We start from the raw sequence: 25,857 nt of genomic DNA, 5'->3' as shown, positions 1-25,857 counted from the left end.
AGTTCCGCTCTTGGATTTTAAAAGCATAAGGATCAGCAGTTTCTATAAACATTTCAGACAGGAGAGGAATGTTACCCATTAAGAAGCTGCATCGAAACAGGCCTTTAAAAAGAACAGAGCATGTAGCATCGCACTCTGTCTCAAGACCTTTCTGTCGAGCTCCCCCCGGATAAGTCTGAGCCAGTGTGTATTTGGTGAGAACCCCGTAAAATGCCTGGATATGGGGACTTCGCCTGGGGCTTCCCCAACGATGCCTCTGGATACTGTTCCATACAGAGTTTACATAACATTGTGATGCACAGACAACCACTTGGACATATTTCAAAGGGAATCCTCATTAGCCTTCAAGTATCTTGTGACTCCCTTGCGTACCTTTTAGATAATCCAAATAGTGTATAAAAGCCAGATTTTTTCTAATGCTGCATACCAATTTTCTCCATTTTGTATGTGTGAATTGCATCAAAATAATAAATTTAAATCAGAATAGGTAACTGATGGGCCATTCGAACGTGTTAGCGCTTATTGACATGTGAGACATGTATGTTCCCGTTACGCTTCAGTCCTTCATGGTTGAGTAAATGACACTCAAAATAAAGACCATAAATTGTAAAGGATATCTAGGCCTTATGTGATCTTTAACTCTTCAGGAAACCCGTTTATTTATTTGGCTAGAATATGTGTTTTGTGTCACTATTGATCTTGAATTCCTGGGTTTCAGCTTTTTATATGAGAGCAAGTGAGAAGAAACAGATAGTATGAGCACATTTTAGAAAAAGGAGTGCCTACAAACTGCATGTAGCATGTCTTTGTAGTTCTCGAGGTGTGTCATCCTTGGGGCCCTTACGATTTACGTGCCTTACAAAGATAGTGACTTCAGGTTCACTGTGTAGTCAGTAAGACTTTTTCAAACTTTCTCAGCAGTCCAGGTAGGCATGAAGGTCAAGTAGGAGAAGGCCTTCTTGGAAGATAGAAATGGAGTGGTCTGGTTAATCCAGCCTTCTGACCTGGGAAGTGTGTGACAAAGGGAAAAAGAGAATAGGAGAGAGAATTCAGAAAAGAGAAGAACACACTTTTTCAAGAGTTAAAGATTTCTTTGGAGTGATAAGCACAAAATCTTTAAGAGGCACAGATTTGTTTTGCCCAAATGCCATGTTGTGCTTGGCCAGTAGGAACTCTCATTTCTTCCTGTATCTTCCGATGGGCTTCATGGTATGAATCTGTCAGCACTGAATCTGTTACTCATACGTCAGTTTTCTCAGTCACCCCTGCTCCAAGGGCTTAGTCTAGACTCAGATTCTAAGGAAGAGATTCTGTACCAAGGCAGACAGCCTAAGGCAGAGGGTTAATAAACTTGGGAAATACACTTAGAGAAAGTGCCGCTGTGGAAAAGCTGTTTTGTGTGGGTGCAAGAAGTGTTGTTTGGTTTATGCATAGTGTGGACATCACAGGTTCAATGAGATCTTATGCCTGGTTTGTTTTGTTTTCCTTCCTTCCTTCCTTCCTTCCTTCCCTCCTTCCTTCCAGCATTCAGAATTTTCAGAACAGATTTATCTAATTTGAATCACTAAATTCCAAAGCTCAATTTAAATAACTCAGGAACAACTTACTTTATAGTGAATAACGTGGATTGATTTTGTTTGCTTGGGGTTGATAGTAAACGATTTCTTTCAGATACAAAGTTTGACAACCAGTACTTAACAGCTTATAATTATATATGGAATTGGTACATCTACTTCTTAAATTCCTTCCTTTTAACTAAATTCCTAGTTTAACAATGCCTAAATTTCTTATCTTAATAAGCCCCTTTAGATATTTTTATAGATAAATCATATTTTGGTTTCTTAATAACAAAAACCGAGTTGGTTGGTTTCTTCCATGTAGTGTAATCCACTCTGCCAGATATCTGGGTCATCTGTCTAAATGAGGCGAAGTAAAAATCCCATAGAAATCCTATCCAGAGAATCTAAATATGTATTAGAAAGGTGTACATAGAAACAACTATTTCAGAAATTATCTTTGAGAGGGGTGGTTATAACCACTTTAAAGAAAGCTTTTGTTTTTTATCTGGCTTTACAATGGAATCTGAAGCATTTCAGAAAATTTCTCAACTAAAATATGGATTATTAATTGGGACAATTACGATAGAGTTTCTGCCTTTAGGGAAAGGCCCACTAATTTTTTTTAATATCAGATAAGAGTTCAGAAATGTAATGTTCTCCTCCAGAGTTTTCCTATAAACACATTTATGTGCCTTACAATGTGGCCTTGGCAGTTTCTCTAGGCACGTAGGCCTACGAGTCTGAGTTGTCAAGGATTCTTCAAATTTGGGGTTTAGTCTGTCGAGCTGCTGCCCGGACTCACAAGCACATATTTAGTATTTTGGTGGTTTAATTTTGGAATATCAAGAATACTTGCTTAAGCAGGTTAACAGCTGCAGTGTGGCATTTATAAATGCAGAATATACATGAAGTGCGCCGTGGCGGCACTGTGTATAGAGAAAGGGTCACTGAGTAATAGTGGATGATACTTGTATTACCATATAAAGATGGCCTGTTCTTTTTTCTCCTCAGCATTCAGCTCTGTATGCTCACTTTCTGCCAGCTCTTCACAAAGGTGGAGGTTGAGGTAAGTCATTCAAGAATGTGGCCTTGGCGTTGGAGATTCGACCTTTCCTTTTAGTTTGCGCTTCTAGTCTAGAAAGCCCGGCTGTACAAAAGTTGGAAGTTAAATCCGCCATCTTTAAAAGAAGCCCTGGTCTTTTATACACTGTCCACCTGGCTGTCAGATCCAGCCCTCAGAATCCTATCAGGAAGTACCTCTGACTTCCGGGAACTTCCATAGGCAGCCACCTTGGCTGACCAGATTTGCATAACTGGTTTCTATTTTATTCCTTTCAATGCTGCCCCCTGCCCTTGAATGGTGTGGATGCTTCACATCCTGACAAAGGAGCTGCAGTAGCTGATGGAGCCCATGGCTCCTCGAAGAGTGCGTTCTGTCAGAGCGGAGGGGCGCTACCCGGGCTCTGGGGGGAGGCCTGTGGGAGCGGGAGCGGAGGGGCGCTACCCGGGCTCTGGGGGGGGGGGCGCAGATGTCAGAAGTCCTCACTTTTGGAATCACTGTGCACCTGAAAGGCCTGAGGAAATCCTCTCTGTGAGGCAGTTCATGTCAGCATTCACGGGGCATCTTTTGGTTTGAGTTCCAGAGACAGACAGGAAGTGGGGAAGCAAATAGATAGTTCTGAAAATCCTGACCAGATTTTTAAGACGCTGAACGATGGTTCCAGAACCGTTCCTGGATTCTAGCAGAGATGTGGAAAGGACCCGTAAATGCAGAATCAGTAGAGTTGGCTCTGGTGATACCCTCAGGAAGCCTCTGAAGAGAGAGGGTCAGGCTCTTGCCTTGTTTTCCAGTTGCATCCTTAGAGTGAGTGAGGTGAACTCTAATTTGCATATGTTAATTCGAGTCCCAAGTGGGGGCCTTGCTCCCAAGTGACAGGACATGGAATTTAAGCCCCAAGAATACTGTTTTACTTTGTCGCATAGCTTAATCACTTAGCCACGTAGAGGTTGTCAGAAGTACCAAAGGACATAGGGCACAAACTATTTCAAAATGAGTTTCACTTTGGTGAAACTTTTCTTGAGACTCACAGGTTGTCTGTTTGTCAGGAAAAAAATCTGATTATTAATTATATGCCACACCTCTCCACATTTAAAAACAGCTCAGGATCTCTCACTGTGACTAAAACTAATAGTTCTTAGAATATACTTAGACGTTCTTAGAGAAAATCACTAATCTGTACTCTAATAAGTTTAAGAAATACCAGCGTAAACAAAATGAATCAGATTTCTTTTTCTCAAGAACTGTCAGTGCCTTTGAGATGGTTTGACCACAGTATCCTTTTTTCTCTGGTTACCTCCTAGAAGCCGTGTTACATGGAATATATTTTGGGAAGCTCTGTTGGGAATAAACATTATACTATTTCTAAGTACTCCAAGCATACTCTTCTATCTTTAAAAAGCCCTGTTTGCTTTCTCTAAAAAAGGCAAAAAACAAAAAAACACAGGAAGGGAAGAAGGGAAGGAGGGAGGGAGGGAAGAAGGAAGGAAGGAAGGAAGGAAGGAAGAAAGGAAGAAAACTTAAAACAGCCACTCTGTCTTCTCCGCAAATTTGGAAGACGTTATTTATGTAATATATATGGTACCCCTCCCTCTAAATTTACCCTTCCCCAGCTAAAACAAGATCTAGCAACAGATGTGGAAATGTACCTAGAACTGTCTAGAAGATGTGTCAGTGGTCAAACTGTTACAACAGAGGTATGTGAAGTCCTCATTGTTTTGCCCTGACCATTATTACCACATTTCCTTTCTGTGTCATGGCCTTTCCTCTCTCTCTCTCTCTCTTTCTCTCTCTCCTTCTTTTCTTTTCTTTCTTTTTTTCTCTTTCTTCTTTTTCTTTTCTTTTCTTTTCTTTTCTTTTCTTTTCTTTCCTTCCTTCCTTTCTCTCTTTCTCTCTCCCTTCTTTGCTCCCCCCTCCCTCCCCCCTTTCTCCCTTCATTCCTCCTTTTCCATTACAGTGTTTGCTTTCTCCAGCCAGTCTTTAGACCTGTTTGAGTAATAATTCCTGGCAAAGGAAGAATGTCCTCTGATAACTTTACAAACAAAATGGCTACCACACGGTGTCGAATAGCTGGATCAGTAAGATTCAGTGTATTCGAATTGTGGTGTAGAGCAAGAGGATGGGAATCTGTGCCCTTCACGTGCAGTCTTCTTATTTTAATTCTATTTAGTTTAGATTTATGATGCTACCTTTCATCCAGGGACTCCTCACCATTTTATGACTTTTGAATATTTGAATCCCCCCTCCCCGCTCCTGTCCCCCCCGGGTTGGGCACAACTGAAAAATGTATCACACGGCACTCTGTGTGTCCACGCCCTGGCTCAGGGCTCTCAAGAGCTGGGCGCTGCACCCAGGACTCCAGTCTGCAGCACGTGTGGGGGGCCCGGCCTGGGCAGCCGCACGCATGGCTTGGTTAGGAGGCTCGGCGTGTTTAGTTGCACCAACTGCAGTCAACTTGGTTGTCCAGTACCACCCCCGCCCAGCCTCCATGTTCATTCAAACTAACGGAAATCCTAGTTATTATTTTTTACATATGTTTTTAGAACTTTAGAATGTTTAGTAACCAGGTAAACCCAGTTGAAGATGTGCTATTCAAGAATATGGTCTTAAGTTTTGCAGGTTTTATTTTTATTTATGTTTTTATTTGTTAAAATGTTTATTTGTTTTTGAGAAAGCGACAGAGAGGACACGTGGGGGAGGGGCAGAGAGAGGAGGGGACAGAGGATCCAAAGCAGGCTCTGTGCTGAAAGCAGCGAGCCTGATGCAGGGCTCGAACTCACGAACCGTGAGCTCATGACCTGAGCTGAAGCTAGAAGCTTAACCGACTGAGCCACCCAGGCGCCCCAAGTTTTTCAGTTTTTAAAATGAACTTTGAGCAGATCGTTTGGTGTCATTTTAGACATTGCACTGGTGACTCACAGGACACCTCTAGATGTCGAAAACTGTACTCTTTCCTTTTACAAGTCACTCCTCACTGATGATGCTTTTCCAACTCTGTAGTTACCAAAACCATCGGATAGCTAAAATCTGGGGAGTATAATGTCTCCTCTCCCCACTTCCTCTCTGTTTCCTTGACAGAGACTTGTTTTTGAAAAGACCATTATTTCCCTGACTCTTGAATCGTAAAAATACAGTCAGGTCCAAACCTCACACCCCCTGTAACTGGCCTTCCGGCATCCCTGATCAATGACGCCATGTGTGTCCACAGAACTTTCTCCTGAAAGTTATTCCCTGGGTCATAGCGGCATCGTGGATGTGTTTAAAGTGCCTTTGAGTGGGTACTTTTATCGGCCAGCTACCTCACAAGTATGCCTTTATAAGCATCTGGCTTAGGGGCATCGGGAAGAAGATAGCTAGTAGGAAAGATCCCCCAAATGTGACAGAAACCAACAGCCTGCTAATGTGTCTCCTGAGAGAGAATCCATGCAAGGCCAGACCCTGAGGCGCTGTGTGGACAGCAGCTAGTTTACTAACGGACACAGGCCGTTCCCGGTAACTATCAGTCCGTTTGCTCCTTCGTAGGTTACATACATCTCCATGTGTATTCAGAGCCATCCATTATAATACAGCCACAGAAAAATAACTTGTAGGCATACAGACATATTTTGTTTTAGTAAAATTCTTTCGCAAAGCTTAAAGCAAGCTTTTAGTGGCTAGCCCTGGACTTACCATACATTATGGTGGGCAGTCCACTGCCGTAAGTAATAGGGATTTTTTTTAATGAAAAAAACAATTCTGATTTTGGAAAGGACTATAGTAATGAGTGTTATGCCCAAGCACTGTAGATAGATACAACTTTTTAAATCTCCAAAGAGTGTATTACTTCGGGAAGGTTCAAATCTGTTTATATAGTTTACTTAATTATCCTAACTCACTCAGATTACTTGTACTTTTGGATCTCAAATGAACAGGCCTTTTAGAAAACTTCTATCACACACACACATACACACACACACACACACACACACACACACACACCTGTATATGTGCTTGTTTTAACAAAACTAATTTCTTCTGGAACTTGGTAGAATTCTGAAATTTCTAAGTAGTAGTAGAGAAGTGGAATGCTGTTTGGGGGACCTGGGTGGCTCAGTCAGTTAAGTGTCCAACTTTGGCTCAGATCATGGTCTCACGGTTTGTGGGTTAGACCCCCATGTTGGGTTCTGTGCTGACAGCTCGGAGCCTGGAGCCTGCTTCAGATTCTGTGTCTCCCTCTCTCTCTCCCTCTCCCCTGCTCACTCTCTCACTCTTTCTCTCTGTCAAAAATAAACGTTATTAAAAAAAAAAAAAGAAATGGAGTGTTATATAAAGAGGATTAGTTGGGGTTTTGTTCCAATTCTGCTGCTACCGACCTGTATGTGCTCAAATAAATGACTTAAACCTCTCCTAGCCTGTGTTCTCAGGGGTAAAATGGGGATAATAGCATGTCTTTTATGGGGTGGTTAGCATTTAATAAGGTTACTTACGTACTAGCACATGGTAGGTGTTCAAGAAACATTCACTTGTATTTCCCTTGTCATCTAAATGTTTCTGTTCTTCAGAGAAGAAGGCAGCAAATGTTAGTGCATAAATACCTCCCTTGATTCGCATTTGCTCTTTTTGAAGACTTAAAAGAAGAATCATGAGAAGAGCCAGAACTCCACGTTTGTTGAGAGTGACTCATTAAAATCCTCCTGTTACTTGGAAAAAGAAAAGGCTGATTGTAGTATGTCACTTATCAGTCTCTCTTTTTCACGATCATCCATTTAGTAGAAAGGAATGTGCTCCACGTGGTCAGGAAAGAATGAATTAAGGCAGTTTTACTAGGCCAGAGTGTCCCTGGATATCAGATCACCTTCAAACTAGGCTGAAGGGTTCTGACTGTATCTTGCATGTAGCCTGAGGCCCCCAGGAGGTCGGGCACTCTGGGACCCGAGGGGCAAAACGAGGTGTTAGTATGGGGTATGTGTGGGTTCACCTCCCCTTAGATGGGGCAGGCTGGTGGAACAGAGCATATTAAAGTGAGGCTCGGCGCCAGCCTCAGGAGCAATGGGGAAGGACAGGGGAGCTCATGTGGGCTAGTGTTGGGGAGACTGCCTTCCCTCTCCTCGATGAGATTTCCTAGCCAGATCTGTGAGATAATCTCAGGGTGGGCAAATTAATAAGGGAAAGGTTACACAAATCGATTAAGTTTTAATATCATGGGGAATAAAAAGTGGATACACAAAAAAAGTGGTGAGGAAGGGGAGGGAGGGGGTAGGCCACACAGGGGAGGGTCAGTGATTTTTAGGAAAGACAGGTGGGCTCTGGGAAGAATAGACCGGGAGCTGTGATAGCGTGTGATCAAGTTTGTCCATGTGTGATGTCGAATTCTAGTCGTGACTCCTGTGGTAATCCATCTTCCCTCTTGGGTGAAACTCCGCAGCAGGGACTTTATAACAGATGAAGGACAACAGAGTTCCTTTTGAAGGAGCTGACTTTAGGCAGATAAGGGAAGTTCAGGTGAAACCTCTCCCTACATTTGCTATTTTTCACGTCCCTTCAGCTCAAAATAATCAGTATACCGAAGTGGTATGTTTTGGGGTCGCATGTCCTTAACTCTTTCACATCTTTTTTCTAACGTTGAGTGTGAAATACCATTGAGATGAGAAGTAGAGCCTAACGTGAGAAGCAAAGACCGTATGAAACATCTAGATACAATGGCGGCTGGTCCAACACAAATGCCCAAGCAGCAGCGAGGTTCAAGTTCAGTAACTTGGTCCTCACCTGTCACATAGACTTTAAGGAAACAGACACAGCATTAAGATCACATTTGGCAGGCACCTGGGTGGCTCAGTCAGCTAAGTGTCTGACTTCAACTCAGGTCATGATCTCCTGGTTTGTGGGTTCAAGCCCCACGTCGGGCTCTGTGCTGACAGCTCAGAGCCTGGATCCTGCTTCAGATTCTGTGTCTCCCTCTCTCTCTCTGACCCTCTCCTGCTTGTGCTGTCTCTCTCTGTCTCTCAAAAATAAATAAAAAACGTTTTTTAAAAATTTAAAAATCACATTTGGGGCACACTTGCATGATTAAAAGGATAAGGGAAGACCTTCAGCAAAACAAAACTTATTTTTGTATCTGGAGGCGGATGGTCACCTTGGGAGTCAAGCAGCTGTGAAGACTCTGTGGAGCTTACCATGGACTGATAGTAGCCTCAGCCCGTAAGACTGTGTACCTGTCTTTAGTGTCCCTCAGTGGTCTCTGACGGGGATGGGAAGGCAGGAGCAGAAGAAGTGGTCGTAAGCATGTGGTTGGCACCGTGAGTGTGGCAGAGGAGGGAGATTCTGGGTGACCGAAAGGCTGACTCCTGAAATGCAGTGGAGACAGGGAGCCAGCTGTTGGCAGGAAGGAGTGGACAAAAAGGGGCAAGTACATCCGGAGAGTCACTAGCAGGCTCTTCCAGTCTGTGCCGGACCAGGTTAGAGAAGTAAACGCTAATAGACAACGAAGGGAAATTGTGATGAGAGAACTTGCCAGGAGATTAGCCTCCTGTGTTTGTCGCCATGGCCGAGGCACAGCTGAGAACTGCCGTGGCCCGGGGAAGAGCTGTGAGGTCAACATGTCTGATAAGCCATCCATGTGTATACTCGGGATGGTGAGAGAAGATGAAGGTAGAAAGGAAACTTGGGGGTCCTGAAGACACTGGGGAGTTGAGCTGTGTATTAAGGGACAGGAGTGGACAATGACAATCACGTTTTCCTGTTTATGGCTGGTCTTCCTTTCCACATAGAGGACGTGTATGCCGTGAGCCTTGAATCTCTACGTGCAAGATGGAAACGTGATAAAGAGGGCTAAGTCTCCTCCAAGGAGAAGCAAGTTCTTATGAGAATTTCCATTGAATTGCTTCTCAGGAGGCATGGGGGGGGGGGTGCCTCCAAGGCCCATGAGGTTCAAATGCAGGCTTTTAATTATTTTGTACTCTCAGTGGAATTTTCTTCATCGAGAATAAAATGGAATAAAATGCCATGCCAAGTGAGAGTTATTAAAAATCATTTCATGGAAAATATGACCTGCACTAAAAGGAATTAAACCCACAGTTCATTGGATTACGTTTGGTTAAGATGTAGCAGTAATGTATTTTTCAGGGTTTTCAAAGGTGTGCTTTTATGACCTACAGATTAAGCGTGTGTCAAGTGATTATGTGGCTTTTTTTTTAAAAAGTGAAGAATTATACGGCAATTTAAAACATTCCTGTATTATTTTATTAGAGAATTTTTGAACATTGATTTTAATGTCCGGTTCTCTTCCTTTGATTTCCTACTAAGCACACATAAGAAATTCAGATCTAGAGCAGGATGGAGGGACATTTGGGAAATATTTATCTGCGAAGGTCGGTTGTGGCTCTGGATACATAAGTGACGTGGGGACCTCTGGTGGCTCAGCGCGGTTTTCCATCTTGAAGAATGACCAGATGCTAAGTGGACAGTGAGCCGTGGAATTCCAGCTGGAGAGGGCTTCCAAGAACATTGAGTGGAACGTCCTCACTAGACACGAGAGGGGACTGAGTCCCATCAGGCCTGAAGGACTTTTCCGGCACCTCACGGCGGAACCAAGTCGGCAAGCAGGCCGAAACAGTGAGTGTGCCATTGTTCCCGGGAGAGGACGTGACGGTCAGTCACACAGAGCACTGTCCTAGGATTCCTGTCCAGTTTATCCTCTCGTACCAGCTGCATCCACGCGGCCCTCTGCTTCGTCACTCCCTCTATTCATGGTCTTCCCTCCATTCACAGGATGATTCCTGTAGCTTCCAGGCCTTCTCCCTGCTCTTAGCCATTTCCTCTCTGGTTTATCCATTCCCTGCCGCCGAAGTTTCTGCTCAAAAGCTTGGACCTGGTCACAACACTCGCTGGCTCAAACCTCATCTCTGAATCACCCTTGCCCAGAGGTCCTTAATGTGATTAACAGGATCCGAAAACAGGTCAACATGAGTCCAAAAGTGGTGTTATTTATACACATTGTTCTTCTTTTTCCAAATTGTGGCCCTGCCACAGGTGTGTGGCCTTAGCTATACTGTTTATCCTCTTCGAGCTGCATTCTTCACCTGTCAAGTGCAAGTGGTAGAACTGACTTCAAGGAGTTATGGAGAATTAATCTTCTAAAACCCTTAATATACAGTAGCCAGCACACAGCACATGCTTAGTGGACGTGGCTCTTCTAGGTGGACCAGACTCATCTGTCGTAACTCCTGCCCCACCGCATGGAGAGATCCTGGAGGGCAGGGACTTAGTGTGATGCCTGGAATACAGTATTATAGCAATATTTATTGAATGAAAATGGGCCATGAAGCCTTGAACGAGTCTTTTAATGTGAACCCCAATCCTGTGACTAATATCAAGAGGACCAGTGGACTGAAAATAATGCATATAAAACCCCTAGCGTGATGCCTGGTTCATAGTTATAATTCAAGGAATGATAGCTACTGGCAAGATCATGTTTATCCTTAAAGAGCCAAGATCAAGTATTAGTCCTTCTGTACAGCTTCCTTGGCGGCCTTTCCCTGCCCCCCACCAAATTAAACGATCCCTTGCTTTCATACTCCAGGAAGGATGGATGAATGAGGAAAACAAGGGTTTTAGAATCTGATAGAACTTGGGCTGAGTCCTGGTCATGTGACCTGTATAACTTGAAGCTACGTTAAGGAAGCCTTTAAGCCCTGTGTTGAGGGTAGTGATAGTCAGCGCATACTGCGTTGGTCTATCCTATTAAACTACGGATCATTTTTGGAGCAGGAATAGAGTCCTATTAATCTTGCTCAAAAAATAGGCAGTGACTTAACTACAGCACCCAAATCTTGTTAAGTATTAGAAAACTATAAATAAAACACGGACAGTACTAAAGAGACATCACAGAATATCAAGTAGAGAAGAAAATTAATTTAAAAATGATAAAACATGATGTTCACCAAAAGCAGGAAGCCAATGCTAAGGGTTGAAAGAGCAGAAGAAATGCAAAGTATGACATTTGAACAAACAATAAAAATATGGCTGACACAGGCATAGGTAGAGAAGATACATTATAAGAAACATGTTACTTCTTATACTAACATTTTCACACAAAGGCCTGGCAGTGATAGGAAGTGCAGCTTGGAGAGTAAGATCTCAAAACCTACAGCTTTATAACTTCCAGAATATTCCAGGCACTGGCTTCTTTCCATCCTCATCACAGGTGGGTTATAACTCTTGGTAGAGTCCCCGCGACAGTGAGGCAGATTTTGGGGACCTACTAGTTAACACACAGGAAGACCCAGGGCTTGGCTATAGATTGCTGAGTCTGTGCACGGTGTTCTTCCCTGGATAGCAGATAACCCATGTGCCAGGGGAGCAGGGGATTTAATATAATGAGAGACAGCTTATAAATTAATTTCTGCAGCATTGAAAAAAAATTTTTTCAATGTTTATCTTTGAGAGAGATAGAGTGTGAGCAGAGGAGGCACAGAGAGAGAGAGAGAGAGAGAGAGAGGGAGACACAGAATCTGAAGCAGGCTCCAGGCTCTGAGCTGTCAGCACAGCTGTGGGCTCGAACCCACAAACCGTGAGATCATGACCTGAGCCAAAGTCTGACGCTTAACCAGCTGAGCCACCCAGGCGCCCCTAATTTATATAGCATTTAATTCTTAGGCCTAACAGTTGTAATGGAAAGGTATGTTTGTCTTGCAGTTTATGCCTGTTCAAGTACCAAGTGATGAAGAAAAAAGCGATCCCATCCTCTTTGCCTCTAGAATCCGGACTTTAATGGCAGAGTAAGTTTCTATATATGACGATAATCAATAAGTCGTTTTTAAATGATTGGTACGTTTTTACATAGTTTTAGGATTTGGGGGATTTGTTTGTTTGTTTTAATTCTGAGGACCTCATTTCTTAACTCATTACTGATTACATATTTTAAATGTGCCCAGGAACGTGGTAAAACAGGCTACAAATATTTTCCCCAGATGTGGCCCCAAACGAATGGACATGTGTCTTTACCAGAAGGGGAGCAGGGAGGAGTCAATAACCAGAAGAGACCAGACAGTGACTTCCACTGGGTAGATTCTCCCTAAGCTGGCCTGTGGCTGCCGGACAAAGCCTTGTGACGGCCTGAGCCCTTCGTGAGCCACGTCTATGGCCCAGCCTCCACAGAGCTGCCAAGGCTGAGTGTTTCAGAGGCATTCATAACTAGAGCAACAAAAAGGAGGACGTTTGCAAAGGACTGCAAAGGGCACAGAAAGGTGGGGAAAGCCACCCCATTAAGGAATGGCTAGAACTGTAGGATTTGTAAATCAACAAAACGGGAGACAAGTATTGTCGTGCACTTAAGGGAGTGTCACTGCCCATTCCTCCGATTAGGTAAATCTCCTGCCGTCCTGTAATGAAAGATTGTGTGTTATGCCGTCCCAGCAGCCAGGCAGCCCTGGAGGTTTTCAGGTGCACACCCTCACGCCAGCGCCCCTCCTCCTGCCATTCTAGTAACGGGCTTGACGCTCATAGACCAGCGAGATTTATTCCTGGCAAAAATTCAGATGAGAACCCTGAATGTAGCTTCATGACTGAATTTGGTCTTATAAGCAAGATTATATTCTTATTATGTATATATTACACATAATATATATATACGTATATAAATATTTACAGCAGAATAACTTTATTTTCAAAATAATACATTTTCAAATGTTCAAAAAATGTTTGCCACATGTACCTACATGTGCTTGATTTTCTCAGTTTCTAGAGTAGCTACAAAATTTGCTTTAATGTTTTCTTCCCTTTCTCCTTATGTTTTCCTATTCGGTTTTGTCCAAAAGTTTGTAACTAAGATAAACTTATGAATGGAGGCAGATATTTTGACTTCCCAAAAATGTGCCTAAAAATGGAGCAGGGATTTGATTAGGCAGCCATTTGGGTTTTTTGTTTTTGTTTTTGTTTTTGTTTTTGTTTTTTCTGAATTTGGAGGCACGGAGGTATAAGGGCCTTGGATGAAGAGTAGGAAAGACCTCCATTAGCTGCACGACCATGGACGGACGGGTCCCTCGAGGGCTCCTTTTCCTCCTGGGTCAAGTTGGAGTTAGAATATTTATCTCTCCTGTCTCATGGCTTTGCTTCTCCGGAGACTCACCTAGGAAAGTGTATGACAAAAGCATTTGAGAGTGGTAAAGTCATATCATGTGGCAGTACTGCTGCTCTTAATAAATACTTACCAAGGACCGTGCCAGGCCGTTTACTCCAGGTCCCTGACGTGATCTTCACGGCGCTTCCCGGAGGCAAGCCAGGGACCTGAGATTCAGAGGGGGAGGTCGCTTGCCCAAGATCACAACGGGTAGTGACCTTCTGGGCTGGGACTCAGACCCCCACTTCCTGTCACCCAAACCCAAAAGCTCTTAAAGGGTATGCTCTACTGTTGAGCATTATAAATTATACATTCCCAAAATGTTTAAAATGTTTATTTTCCTGCTTACATATTCTTATACCAGAATGTTTATTCATCAAAAGCAGCCTAGTTGTCGAGAGAAAAAAATATTTTATCCGTATCACATTCATCGGAAATGTCATGTTCTTCACAGTGATTCCACCAAACAAATACAGATGAAGACCTAACTTCATCATCTTCACTAAATATTTGTGAAGAAAAGTTTTGTGATGAGGAATCTTCAGGAAGTTGTTACATGTTCTTCACAGGCTTTCTTCTTAGGACTCAGGGTTTCTTCACGTCATTATTAATATATGCATTTTTCAAATCTAGTTCATTATTAGATCCCTGAGCAGGAGGGAGCTAAGCAGGCGTTATGTGCTCCTTCGAGGATGGAAGGTGTTTAGGTCTGGAAGAAATCAGGAGCTTGTTATCAGTTCTGTTTTGTATTTTCAGAAGATTATGTAGCAAGAAGTGATCTCCAGTTTTGAAAGATGGAAAAACGTAGACGGCTCTTGGTTGGGAGAGATTGCGCACTTACACTCTGTACAGATATTTGTAGTCCGTGTTTACAACAGTAAACCCCATGCAGTGAGAAGGGTAATTATCCCTATGTACAGATGACAAAAGCGAGGCTTAGGGTAAGAGTCGAAAGGTGCCCGGCTGGTGCGGGACTCTGCTGGAGTGGAACATAAGTCTCTTCCCTTTCCCTGAGATTGAAGTCAACTATTGTCACAGTTAAGACACAAAACAAAGTGACCAGTTGACAGAGGCATGCACGCATAAGAGAATTAACTCGGCCGCAGGAAGCCTGCGCAGAGGAGAGAAATGTGTCTTTTTGGCAATAATAAGCCAAAAGCTGCTGGTTTAAAACGTAGTGAATACATTCCCGTTTACTGTTGTGTGTTGACCAGCTCGGGCCTAATGAAAAAGTCATCACCTTCTTTTTAAAAAAACTGAATGTGTTTGCTTTGACATGCTATTTAGAGCTTTGGGGATTCCGGTAACAGATCACACCTACGAAGACTGCCGATTAATGATTTCAGCAGGACAGCTAACACTGCCCATGGAAGCCGGGTTGGTGGAATTTACCAAAATTAGCCGGAAATTGAAGTAAGTGTATCTTTTAATCGCTACACTTTTGTAAAGATGTCCCAAAGGGATCAGGAATCCCCTATGCTTATTTTCCCTGGTTTCATTAACGCTCGGCTCTAGAACCTCCATGGTGTTGATTAAGGGAGCCGGAGGTGTGGACGTATCTCCCACTTAGCTCATCGAGTTGTGTTTTTTTCCGAGGACGGTTAACTCAGAGACATGTGTCTTGGTCACAGGAGGAGACTGAGATACTAGATAGAGAGCAGCACAGATCCGCCTCCCCACTAGAAGGGTCTCAGAGCAATTAGCCTGTCCCACTGCCCTCTCGCGAGAAGGGTGGCCTAGTTAGACAGCAGCGGCACGCGGTGGTCAGAGCTCCTCGTGTGACAAATGAACTGGTTTGTAAAGAAGCAATTCTGACCCTCCCTGCCTTTTACGTGTTTGCTGTCAATCTCCTTTTTCTTCTCGGCACACACTGGTGGGTTTTTTTTTTTATTTATTTAAAGGCCAAAACACCCCTTTGTGCTTTTACGAACAACCCATTTGAACCATCTGCTATGAAAGGTGTAACCCCGGGTCCCCCACTTACTACCATTCACTCTGTTTTCAGCCCTAGTAGGGATTTACAGAATGTATTGATTCCCTTGGCCTTGCCATCCTCCCTTGGAGGGAGCTGAGGAGCCAGTTACTGTGTTAAAGGTCAATATTTACTTATTTTTTAAATGTTTTTTTTAATGTTTATTTATGAAAGAGAGAGAGAGAGAGAGAGAGACAGACAGAATGTGAGTGGGGGAGGGGCAGAGAGCGAGGGAGACAGAATCCCAAGCAGGCTCCAGGCTCCGAGCTGTCAGCACAGAGCACGACGCGGGGCTTGAACCCATTAACCTCAAGATAATGACCTGAGCTGAAGTCAGATGCTTAACCAACTGAGCCCTCTAGGTGCCCCTAAAGGTCAATATTTAAAGATAGTATTTCCATAACTGATAGAGCAAGTATTATTTATATCTTCTAGATAGCAAACACATTTGGATGTTACATTTATAATATTCGTATAAATTTGAAAAGTTTAGATAGTTACTGAAATTGGATACAGAAGAAAGCAGTTATGTGTTTAATAGTACAAGACAAAGACAGATGTGCTGTAAGCTACACTACATTTTCTGGTGTTTTAGTGTTTTTATAATTAATATTAGAGGAAGTGTGGCCTGTCTAATGAATCTCCCTGTCACAACATTTTGTGAAATATGAGTTCATTATCAGCCTGGAAGCTCCTTTGAAATTAAGAATGGTATTCTTTTTAACAACTCAGTAAGTACTATTGACTTAATTGGTAATATTTCGATTAAAATATGATTTCTTTTTTTTAATGAATCCTTTCTTCTCCTGTTACATTGCTCTTCTTCTCAGCTACTTCTCTTTCACCCAGATACTTGGGAAAATTATAGTCTTACTAATATCCTTAAAAAAGAACTCAGAAGTCTGGGGGCGCCTGCATGGCTCAGTCAGTTAAGCATCTGACTTTGGCTCACATCATGATCTCATGGTTCGTGGGTTCAAGCCCTATATCAGGCTCTGTGCTGACAGCTTGGAACCTGCTTCAGATTCTGTGTCTCCCCTCTCTCTGCCCCTCCGCCACTTGCTTTCTGTCTTCCAAAAATAAGTAAATATACATTAAATATAAAACCTCCGAAGACTCTATACATCCAAAATACCCATTTTATCCTCATTTTCAAATGTAACACGTACAATATTTTTCCCTCAGACAAATGAATAAAGCAATGTTGATAAAACATCCGTGCGGATTGTAGGGGGCTGACCGCGGTATCCACGATTGTCTGTTTGCTCAGGTTAGATTGGGATAGTATCCGTAAGCAGCTGGATGAGTACGCAGCCATTGCTGGTTCTTCAAAAGGAGGGAGAATCGGAATCGAAGAATTTGCGGAGTATTTAAAGTTGCCTGTTTCAGACGTCCTGAGACAACTCTTCGCACTCTTTGACAGGGTATGTTAAAACGTCATCTTTAACTTGTAACATCCCTGCTCTGCCCGCCTCCACAGGGCATAAATCAGTGTGGCCTTAGAACTTGGCAGGTCGCCGTGAGAGGAAGCAAGGCCGAGCCCGCCGCTTAATGTCATGATTTTGTTTGTTCCCCTGAAGGAGCCGCGGTAGTAGTGATATAATGATGTGCGGGTGTGCATGCACGTGTGTGTGGCCACAGTTATGATAGTATCTGCTTATTTTAAATACCAAGTCAGGAATAAAAAATGTGACCATGAAAACCGTGTTCCTAACATGGAAATGGCAAAGGCTTCTGTAACTGACAGGAACTTAAATATTTATATCAAAATTCATACACTGATGACAAGGGTGGTGCTGTTCTATTCTGAAGCTTTTGGATTTGCCCCAACATGTGTGACGACCAAGCAGTTTTTATTTTCAAATAACATTTTATGACAAAGGCTTCAGTTAAAGCTTAGCTATTAGCCATCGTATCGGGGAGTGCGGTTTTCTGCTCATGAATATGTCAGTACATGCAGTTCAGGAACTGAATTGTCAGAAAGTCTCCTAAGGGAAAATGTATCAAGATTTCAAGTTCTCTCTTTTTAATGTGTTTTTTAGCCCATAAAGTTGACAGTCAAGTTTACTCTCTTGGTTGCAGTTTTACAAGGGTTAATACATGCATTTAGGCATGTAACTACCACTCCATTCAAGATGCATCGCAGGTGCAAATAACTATTCCCTGTAGCTATTCTTTTATGGTCAGATATTTGCCCTCCCTTAACCCCCAGCAGTCACTCGATCCCTACAGCTTTGATCTTTGGAGACGCCATATAGATGGAATCGAAGGGTATATATCCTCTGGAGTCTGCCTTCTTTCACTTGGCATAATGCGTCTGAGGTTCAGCTGTGCTGCTGTGTACCAGTCACCTGTTCCCTTTTCTTGCCGAGCGGTGTCCCATTGTATGGATGCACCTTTCTTGGTGTATCCGTTCCCCATCCGAGGAGCGTTTGGTTAGTTTCCAATTTGGGGCAATTATGAATACAGACTGTGAATATTCCTGTATAGGTTTTTGTGTCAATATAGGCTTTCCTTTCACATGAGGACCTACCTTGGACTATGACCTCGTTATTTTCTTATCTGAGTGACTTTATTTTGCAGTGATTCCTGAATGATGTTTTGGTTGTGAATAGAATTGAGTTGCTATTTCTTCCCTTTCAGCAGTTTAGTGATGATGTCCTACTGCCTTCCGTCTCCCACAACCTGGCCGCCTTGCTCCATGTTCTTTCCCTATGGCTTTCCTCACCAGCCCTCCTGCTGTGGTATCTTGTCCAGAGGTAGTTCCTTTTTGTATTTTGATTAGAGTTTATTTTTTTCTCATTTTTTAAATTGCTTGTTTATTTTTAAGAGAGGGAAAGACAGAGTGCAAGTGAGGGAGTAGTAGAGAGAGAAGCTGAAGCAGATTCAGAGAAGCTGTCAGCACAGAGCCCAACGTGGGGCTCAAACCCACAAGTGGTGAGATCATGACATGAGCTGAAGTTGGACGCTTAACCCACTGAGCCACCCAGGCGCCCCTTGATTCGTTTCTAGTTGTAATTGGAAAGAAAGGGAGGCTCAACTGGGCTTGTTCCCTCCTGGCTGGCCTGGGAAGTCCCGGTTTGCTACTGACTGCTGAGAAAAGATACTTCCCAAGGAAATTACAGCTTGATGACATGAACCAGGACACGACTTCTTTTTCCCTTTACCCAGAGCACACTAATGTTCCTAATGAGCTATCCTGTGATCTCGAAGATACACCATTTTTTAACATGACGCACTTAAGCATCCTTCTCTGGGTAGTGCCCAGTGCCCTTTGCTTGGCTTGCTTGCGGCACACAAGTGATCTCTCCCCATCTGTGACACGTAGTTGTACTACTAGAAAGCATCATGAAGATTTGGGAGAAAGGAGAAGTAAGTCATCAGCTCCACCCATGCAGGTTGGGAAAACAGAAGAACTTCTGCTTGGACTCTTACGAGTCTTTCTGCAGGATTTATGTAACATCCTTCTCTCTGACTCTAGATACCAAGCAAACAATTTTACACGAAGCTTCTCTAAATATGAACGTGGTGACAGGAAAGAAAATGGCAGGGACATACAAATAAGGGCAGGAGATGGGGAAATGGGAAGCTCTGTGAAGCAGGAACCAAGGAGGAAGTTTCGACCTTGTGCTCATCAGGATTTTCAATCAAAATCAGAAATACTATCTGGCGAGGTTGCCCTCCCTTCAGGTGTCAAACTGTCCTCGCCAGCAGTTCTGGGATGGTCAGGACAACAGATTGTGGGCATCCATCTGTCGGTCACTGATGGTACCTGCTGCCAGCCCCGTCGTTGCTCTGGCAGTGTTAAAGTACGGGAAGATTCGGAAGTGGGGAAGGGAGCGGTAACAAGGATGGAAACAACCCCCAGGGAGCCGGTTTGCTCTGAACTGGAGCAAACAGTGGGCTCCAGGCTGTTAGGAGACTGGGGAGTCTGGGCAGCCCGCTTGGCCAGTCACACTTCCCCATGGAGCGTTTCCACGGGCTCACACATCACTTACAGCTATGTGTGTCTGTTGCTCCTTTGTATAGTGTGACTTGGCTTTCACTGTCGGCATGAGATGGTCTTTCCAGCACTTTCCTTTTGATCTCCAGCACACGGGAAGGTAGACAAAATATTCTGGGGAATCAGCTGCTGACACACGTGACCTTCCTTTCTTCTTGCCTTCTTTTCTCCCCTTTCTGTCTTTGTCTGTCTTTCCTTTTTTGTCTTTAACACATCTGCATGTCTGTCTTTCTTTCCTTTTTTGTCTTTAACACATCTGCACATCTGTGCCTGTGAAGATTTGCTTTGTTTTGCAAAGGCGAGTTATGCAATGGTCGCCACGCCCTTGAGCCACTTGCAAGCTGGGCTTGTTTTCTCAGTCTCCCCAAGCTGGGGAATGTTCCACGGGAAAGACAAGACGTTCAGGAACGCCATCGTTTGTTTCCCCCAGAGTAGCTTATCTTGCTAAACTCAATGCCCCATGGGGAGGGGTGGAAGCGGGGAGGAAGGGGGGGTTGAGGGAGGAAGGGTGGGAAGGAGAAAGGGCGGGTGTTCCTGCGGCTCCTCCAACCGCTATAAACCTATAAACGGTTGCAGCTCGGACAGCTGCCCCGAGGCCTCTCTCCGTCTCTCCCAAAGTCTAATGTGGTTGTGTTGGTATTTGGTGGACGGGGAAAAGACCTATCTCCGCACATTCCCTCACTCTTTTGATGTGCATTCTCGGCTAGTCTAGAAAAACCTCAGGGCGCCTGCGTGGCTCAGTCAGTTAAGCATCTGACTTTGGCTCAGGTCAGATCTCACGTTAGTGGGTTCGAGCCTCGCGTCAGGCTCTGTGCAGACAGCTAGCTCAGAGCCTGGAGCCTGCTTCCAGTTCTGTGTCTCCTTCTCTCTCTGCCCCTCCCCCTCTCATGCTCTGTCTCTCTCTGTATCAAAAATAAATAAAACATTAAAAAAAAATTAAAAAAAAAAAAGAAAGAAAAACCTCATAATTTGTTTTTAATATAAATTCAAGTTAGGTAACATACAGTGTAGTGTTGGTTTCAGGAGCGGAGCCCAGTGATGCATCACTTACATACAATACCTGGTGGTCATCCCAACAAGTGCCCACCTTAATGCCCACCACCCACTTAGCCCGTCCCCCCACCCGCCTCCCCTCCAGCAACCCCAGGTTGTTCTCTATATTTAAGAGTCTCCTATGGTTTGCCTCTCTCTCTGTTTTTATCTTATTTTTCCTTCCCTTGCCCTACTGTGTGTTTCTTAAATACCACATATGAGTGAAATCATATGATATCTGTCTTTCTCTGCCTGAGTTACTTCGCTTAGCATAATATACTCTGATTCCATCCACATTACTGAAAATGGCAAGATTTCATTCTTTTTGATCATCAAGTAATACTCCATTGCATATATATACCACCTCTGCCTTATTCGTTTTGTCAGTCGATGGCCATTTGGGCTCTTTCCATACTTTGACTATTGTTGGTAGCACTACTATAAACATAATGGTTTTGTCTCAGTTTTGTCCCTAAAAAATACACCATTGGTTCAGCCCCCTCCAACACTATGACAGATCCCTGCAGACTCCCAGGGATGTATGTGACAGCAGGTTAGGTCCCACAGAAGCATGGCATTCGTGATCCAGAGCATGCTGGAGTTCACTAGTTTAGAGTCATTTCCTCCTAAGAGGTCTGATCTCCTTGAAAAATAGAAAAGAACTTTTTCATCTTTCCATCTGGAATTTAGCTTCTGTATTTTCATGAATGCACACTGAACTCTGCTTCCAATGTCGGAGCTGAAGGCTGAGGCGATGGTGGTGTCTCGACATTTTTTATATTCATAATTCCATTCTAAATACTAGATGTTTTTGCCAGCCCTCTTGAAGGGATTGAAGTAGACTTAATGGGATTCAGGAAAAACAGGCTAAACCAGCAATCATTAGAACGCAGTCGTTTTTGCAGTTACAAGGAGATCGCCAGAGTGTTTATCTCATCCTCCTTCAGCGCGGGGTTCCGAGCAGGGCTGTGTTCTGTCGCCTCGCCAGCAGTCTCTGATGCTAGAGTCCTCGAACACTTCACGACACAGCTCACCCGCATTGCTAGCTTGACAGTGTGCCACGTCACCTGCCCTTTGCCTCTTAGCAAGTCCTGGGTCTCCTCATAGCATCTCCTCTTAGCCTCACCTTAATAATTCATCAGTGGGGCGCCTGGAAGGCTCAGTCGGTTGAGTGTCCAACTTCGGCTCAGGTCATGATCTCATGGTTCGTGGGTTCAAGCCCCGCGTCAGGCTCTGTGCTGACAGCTAGCTCAGAGCCTGGAGCCTGCTTTGGATTCTGTGTCTCTTTCTCTCTCTGCCCCTCCCCTGTTCACGCTCTGTCTCTTTCTGTCTGTCAAAAAATAAATAAGATATTTTTAAAAATTTTTTAATAAAAAAATAATTCATCAGCTTCCATCACTCACTTGCATACTATTTCAAGGATCAGCAGACTTTTCCCGTAAAGAGCCAGATAGTAAATACTTTTTACTTTTCAAGACATATGGTCCCAAACTTTCAGGGCAATGTGTACAACTGAACAGAAAAGTTCATCTTACCCTGTTCAGAAAGATTTCACTATTTACTACCACTCAAGCTGTACAAGCGCCCAGTCCTGACTCCCAGCGTGAGCAGAAAGTCTGGAAGCCACAGCACCCCACCTTCTCTAACAGGAAGGGGCAAGCTGAGATGCTTGTTGCTGTTGGCAGTCGTGATTTAACACTGGCGCTGATACCAAGAACTGGGCAGACAGGAAAGAACTTGGCATTCATTCCACGTAACGTGAAACAGGAATTAAAGATCTACCACAGTTTCCAAGAGCCAACAATGCTGGAGTGTCAAAGTGCTGAAGTACACACATGCTTTTCCTGTCTAATATTTAAGCAAAAGACTTAGTAAATGCCAGAAGAACCAAGTACCGGTTAGAAGGCAGTCAGAAAGGGGAAAAATCATGACAGTTTTCAAAATTCTTTTACAGAGTGGAAAGAATAACCACCTACCTAAATTTTATCAGGCGATGGTCTGTTATGCAATGTTACTGGTAAAAAAGATAATGAGCTCGTGCTAGACTATAATTAGCTGAGGAGTTCGAAATCAGTCTCTCTCATCTATAAAGACAAATAACACTCATAGAACCAAGGGACGGACCATTATTAGCAAGAGGCAGAGAGAGGAGACAAGAATAAAGAATAAAGAAGAGAATAAAGGGTGATCACTTTTAAATTAAATGAGGGGTATCCTACAAATTAATAGTGGGCACTCTAAGGACTGACCACAATTTCTCAATCAGTCCTTAGACCTTACCAGTATGCTTTGTTTTCATCAGCTTGGGAAACAGAGCATCGGTCAGCAAAGTACAGCTGATGGACCAAATCCAGCCAGATGCCTGTTTTGTTTAATAAAGTTTTATTGAGACACCGCTGTGCCCATTCGTGCATGGATTGCCTGTGGCTGCTTTCTCTCTACAGTGGCAGAGGCAAATACTCACCAACAGCGGAGGCTTCTCTCCTTTAAATTTCCAGTTCAGGTTTGACTTGTAATATAGTATCTCCTAGCTCATGTGAAAAGAACTCTGGTTGATTCTAAATCTCATTTAATCAGGATTTGTTATGTGAAATCTACCTATAACTTAAGGACACGATTAACAGAAAAAAGCTATAACCTTCTTTCTATGCAGTCATACGAGTTGTCCTAAATGTCTGGTGATCCTGTATGTCTGACAATTTCTTTCTTCAGGTCTCAGGTTGACTGAGCTCCTCCACTCAATCATTATAGTATTTTCTCTCACTGAGAGTTGTTCCATTAGGAATATCCACTTAAACATGAGACTTGTACACTTTGTTTTTGGCTCCTCAATACAAGTACACCTTAGGTGCTTAGAAGAAACAGAAAGGAGGCTGCATGAGTTAAAACTTAACTTTTTTTAATAGCACAATTGAGCAATCCCTGGCCCCCTCTGTGAGCATAAGGAAGCAAAGAACAGAGCTTTGTAACAAGCAAATTGTGTCAGACCAATTTAATTTCCTCCTATGACTGAGTGATGGCCCAAGATGATAAAGAAGAAATAGATATTATCTATATGGGCTCTAGAAAGGCTTTTGATTTCATCCAACATGACATCCTCATCAATAAATTAGGAAGGTCTGGTCCAGATCATGCTGCAGTTAGGTGAAAGCTCGCTGCCCGCCCCCCCCCCCCCCCCCCCCCCCCCCCGAAAGGCTTTGCTGCAAGTGGGAATGTGTATGTCCTTCTGGGTTCAGCATCACCATCTTGGCGTTCGGTTTGAGGAGCATCATACTTGATGGGTTGCCACCAGGAACACTTTTAATAACCAGACAGTGTGTCGAGATGGGGATGAGGGTATGTCCTTAAAAGCGATGGAGCCAGACCCAAGGAAAAGGAAGGTAAAGTCAACATGTAGCATAAAAATACTTGGGCACCAGAAGGAAAGGAAACGCAAGGTAGAAATGATGCCACTGTCACCATTTCAGGACACGTGAAAATCTAGACTCCTAGAATTCTAGCGCTGACAGGGCCTTCCTGTCAAACTGCCCACCTTCCTCATTTTGCAGAACGCAGTCAGCCGGAGAGCGGAAGTAACGCGCTCAGCGCTACAGAGCTGGTCAGTTTCAGGACTGAGACTATTTACTTCAAGCCATCGCTGTTCATATTTTAAATCAAATGTTGGGTATGCTACAGATTAATAGTAGACACTCTAAGGACTGACCACGGCCTCTCAATCAGTCCTAGACCTTACCAACATGCTTTGTTTTAGTCAGCTTAGGAAATAGACCAGCGGTCAGCAAAGTATAGCTGATGGACCAAATCCAGCCTGATGCCTGCTTTGCTAGTAAAGTTTTACTGAGACACAGTCGGGCCCTGCATATGTATATATATATATATGTATATGTATGTGTATGTGTATTTGTGTACATATGTATGCATGTGTATATATATGTTGTATATATAACCTTCTTGAGGCATTTTTTTGCATATCATATCATTCACCCATTGCAAGCCTGCAAGTCAGTGATTTTTAGAGTAAATTTGCCAAGTTGTCCGCCCATCACCATAAATCAACTGAGAACATTTCCATGTTGTCTCCTTGTAGCATTAAGTGTTAGTTCCTATCACCAGCTGCCTCCCCGCCCTGGGCAACTCCTGCAGAGTTGTAAGTCCTAAGGTGTGATTCTAGACCTAGTCTAGAAGAAAAACTTTCTGTGTCTACAGATTTGCCTTTTCTGGACGTCTCATGTATTGGAATTGTACAGTATATGATGTCATGTGTCTGGCTTCTGTCACTTAGCGTAATGTTTTTGCGGGTCATTCTTGCCATAGCAGAGATCAGTAATTTGTCCCCTTTTATTGCCAAACAGCACTCCTGTATGTGGATATACTGCATTTGCGTTATTCGCTGGCTGGTACATGTTCAGGTCATTTCTACCTTGGGGCCATTATGAATAATGTTGCTAATGGAATTCCTATATTACTGTTTACAGTTTAAGTTCAGTAACTTTCTCCTCTCAAATGGAGGCTAAATTTTCCAGCAGATGTGTTCTCTTCCCTTACTCTTCCTTCCTCCAGATCTGGACAGTAGAGTTCCCCCAGACGGCAACCAAAGTTGCTATTAATGTTCTAATAAATAGCCTCAGGGGATTAAATAGTCCAGAGAAGAAAGGCCTGTTAATCTAATAGCAGTGTTTTATTCCAGGATGGCTTATGAGAAACTGTTAGCCAAATGCCCTCCATCTTCACGGAAAACAAAGGAGGGGAATTGGATTTAAGCCTCAGCACAAACCACTTCAGCTGGGCATGAGGAGGCATGTTTTATGTGGCGGTGGTTGCTATCAAGTTAATTTGCAATATTATAAAAACAAAGCCCATGTAATTTCCTCTGAGGGAAGCTCATGGGAATGGATTCAAATCTGTGTGAGGCCAGATGGCCCTGTGATCCCCTAAAAGGAAGATAACCCTTTGGTGGCTTTCTTCTGTGTGGTTAAGGAAGACATTGGGCACTTGGTGTTCACAGAGGCCATGTCATTGTGCCCATGAGACCAGTTATTGGAGTCACTGTTATAAAACCAGTCGTTGGGAGAGTTACACAAACCACTGGGTGTGGCAGGAGATGACATCGCTCCCATGTCCTGAACAGAGCAGTGTCCC

General features: G+C 43.5%; 1 protein-coding gene across 3 annotated transcripts in view; it reads left to right on the top strand.

Moving 5' to 3' along the window:
• LPCAT2 (lysophosphatidylcholine acyltransferase 2) overlaps nucleotides 1-25,857 on the top strand; it is a 68,628-nt gene that overhangs the window by 21,524 nt on the left and 21,247 nt on the right. For 2 of the 3 annotated variants that reach the window (XM_029925050.1, XM_029925052.1), the window contains exons 8-12: nucleotides 2,571-2,625; nucleotides 4,230-4,313; nucleotides 12,289-12,371; nucleotides 14,999-15,124; nucleotides 16,954-17,107. In XM_029925050.1, the coding sequence (XP_029780910.1) occupies nucleotides 2,571-2,625; nucleotides 4,230-4,313; nucleotides 12,289-12,371; nucleotides 14,999-15,124; nucleotides 16,954-17,107 (502 nt within the window). The remainder of the gene's footprint in view (nucleotides 1-2,570; nucleotides 2,626-4,229; nucleotides 4,314-12,288; nucleotides 12,372-14,998; nucleotides 15,125-16,953; nucleotides 17,108-25,857) is intronic. The other variant, XM_029925051.1, reaches the window with a different exon arrangement.

The sequence above is a fragment of the Suricata suricatta genome, chromosome 16 (assembly GCF_006229205.1).
Source record: "Suricata suricatta isolate VVHF042 chromosome 16, meerkat_22Aug2017_6uvM2_HiC, whole genome shotgun sequence".
Classification (NCBI taxonomy): domain Eukaryota; kingdom Metazoa; phylum Chordata; class Mammalia; order Carnivora; family Herpestidae; genus Suricata; species Suricata suricatta.
The sequence above is the reverse complement of the archived record's forward strand: the minus strand, read 5'-3'. Positions and strand labels throughout refer to the sequence as shown.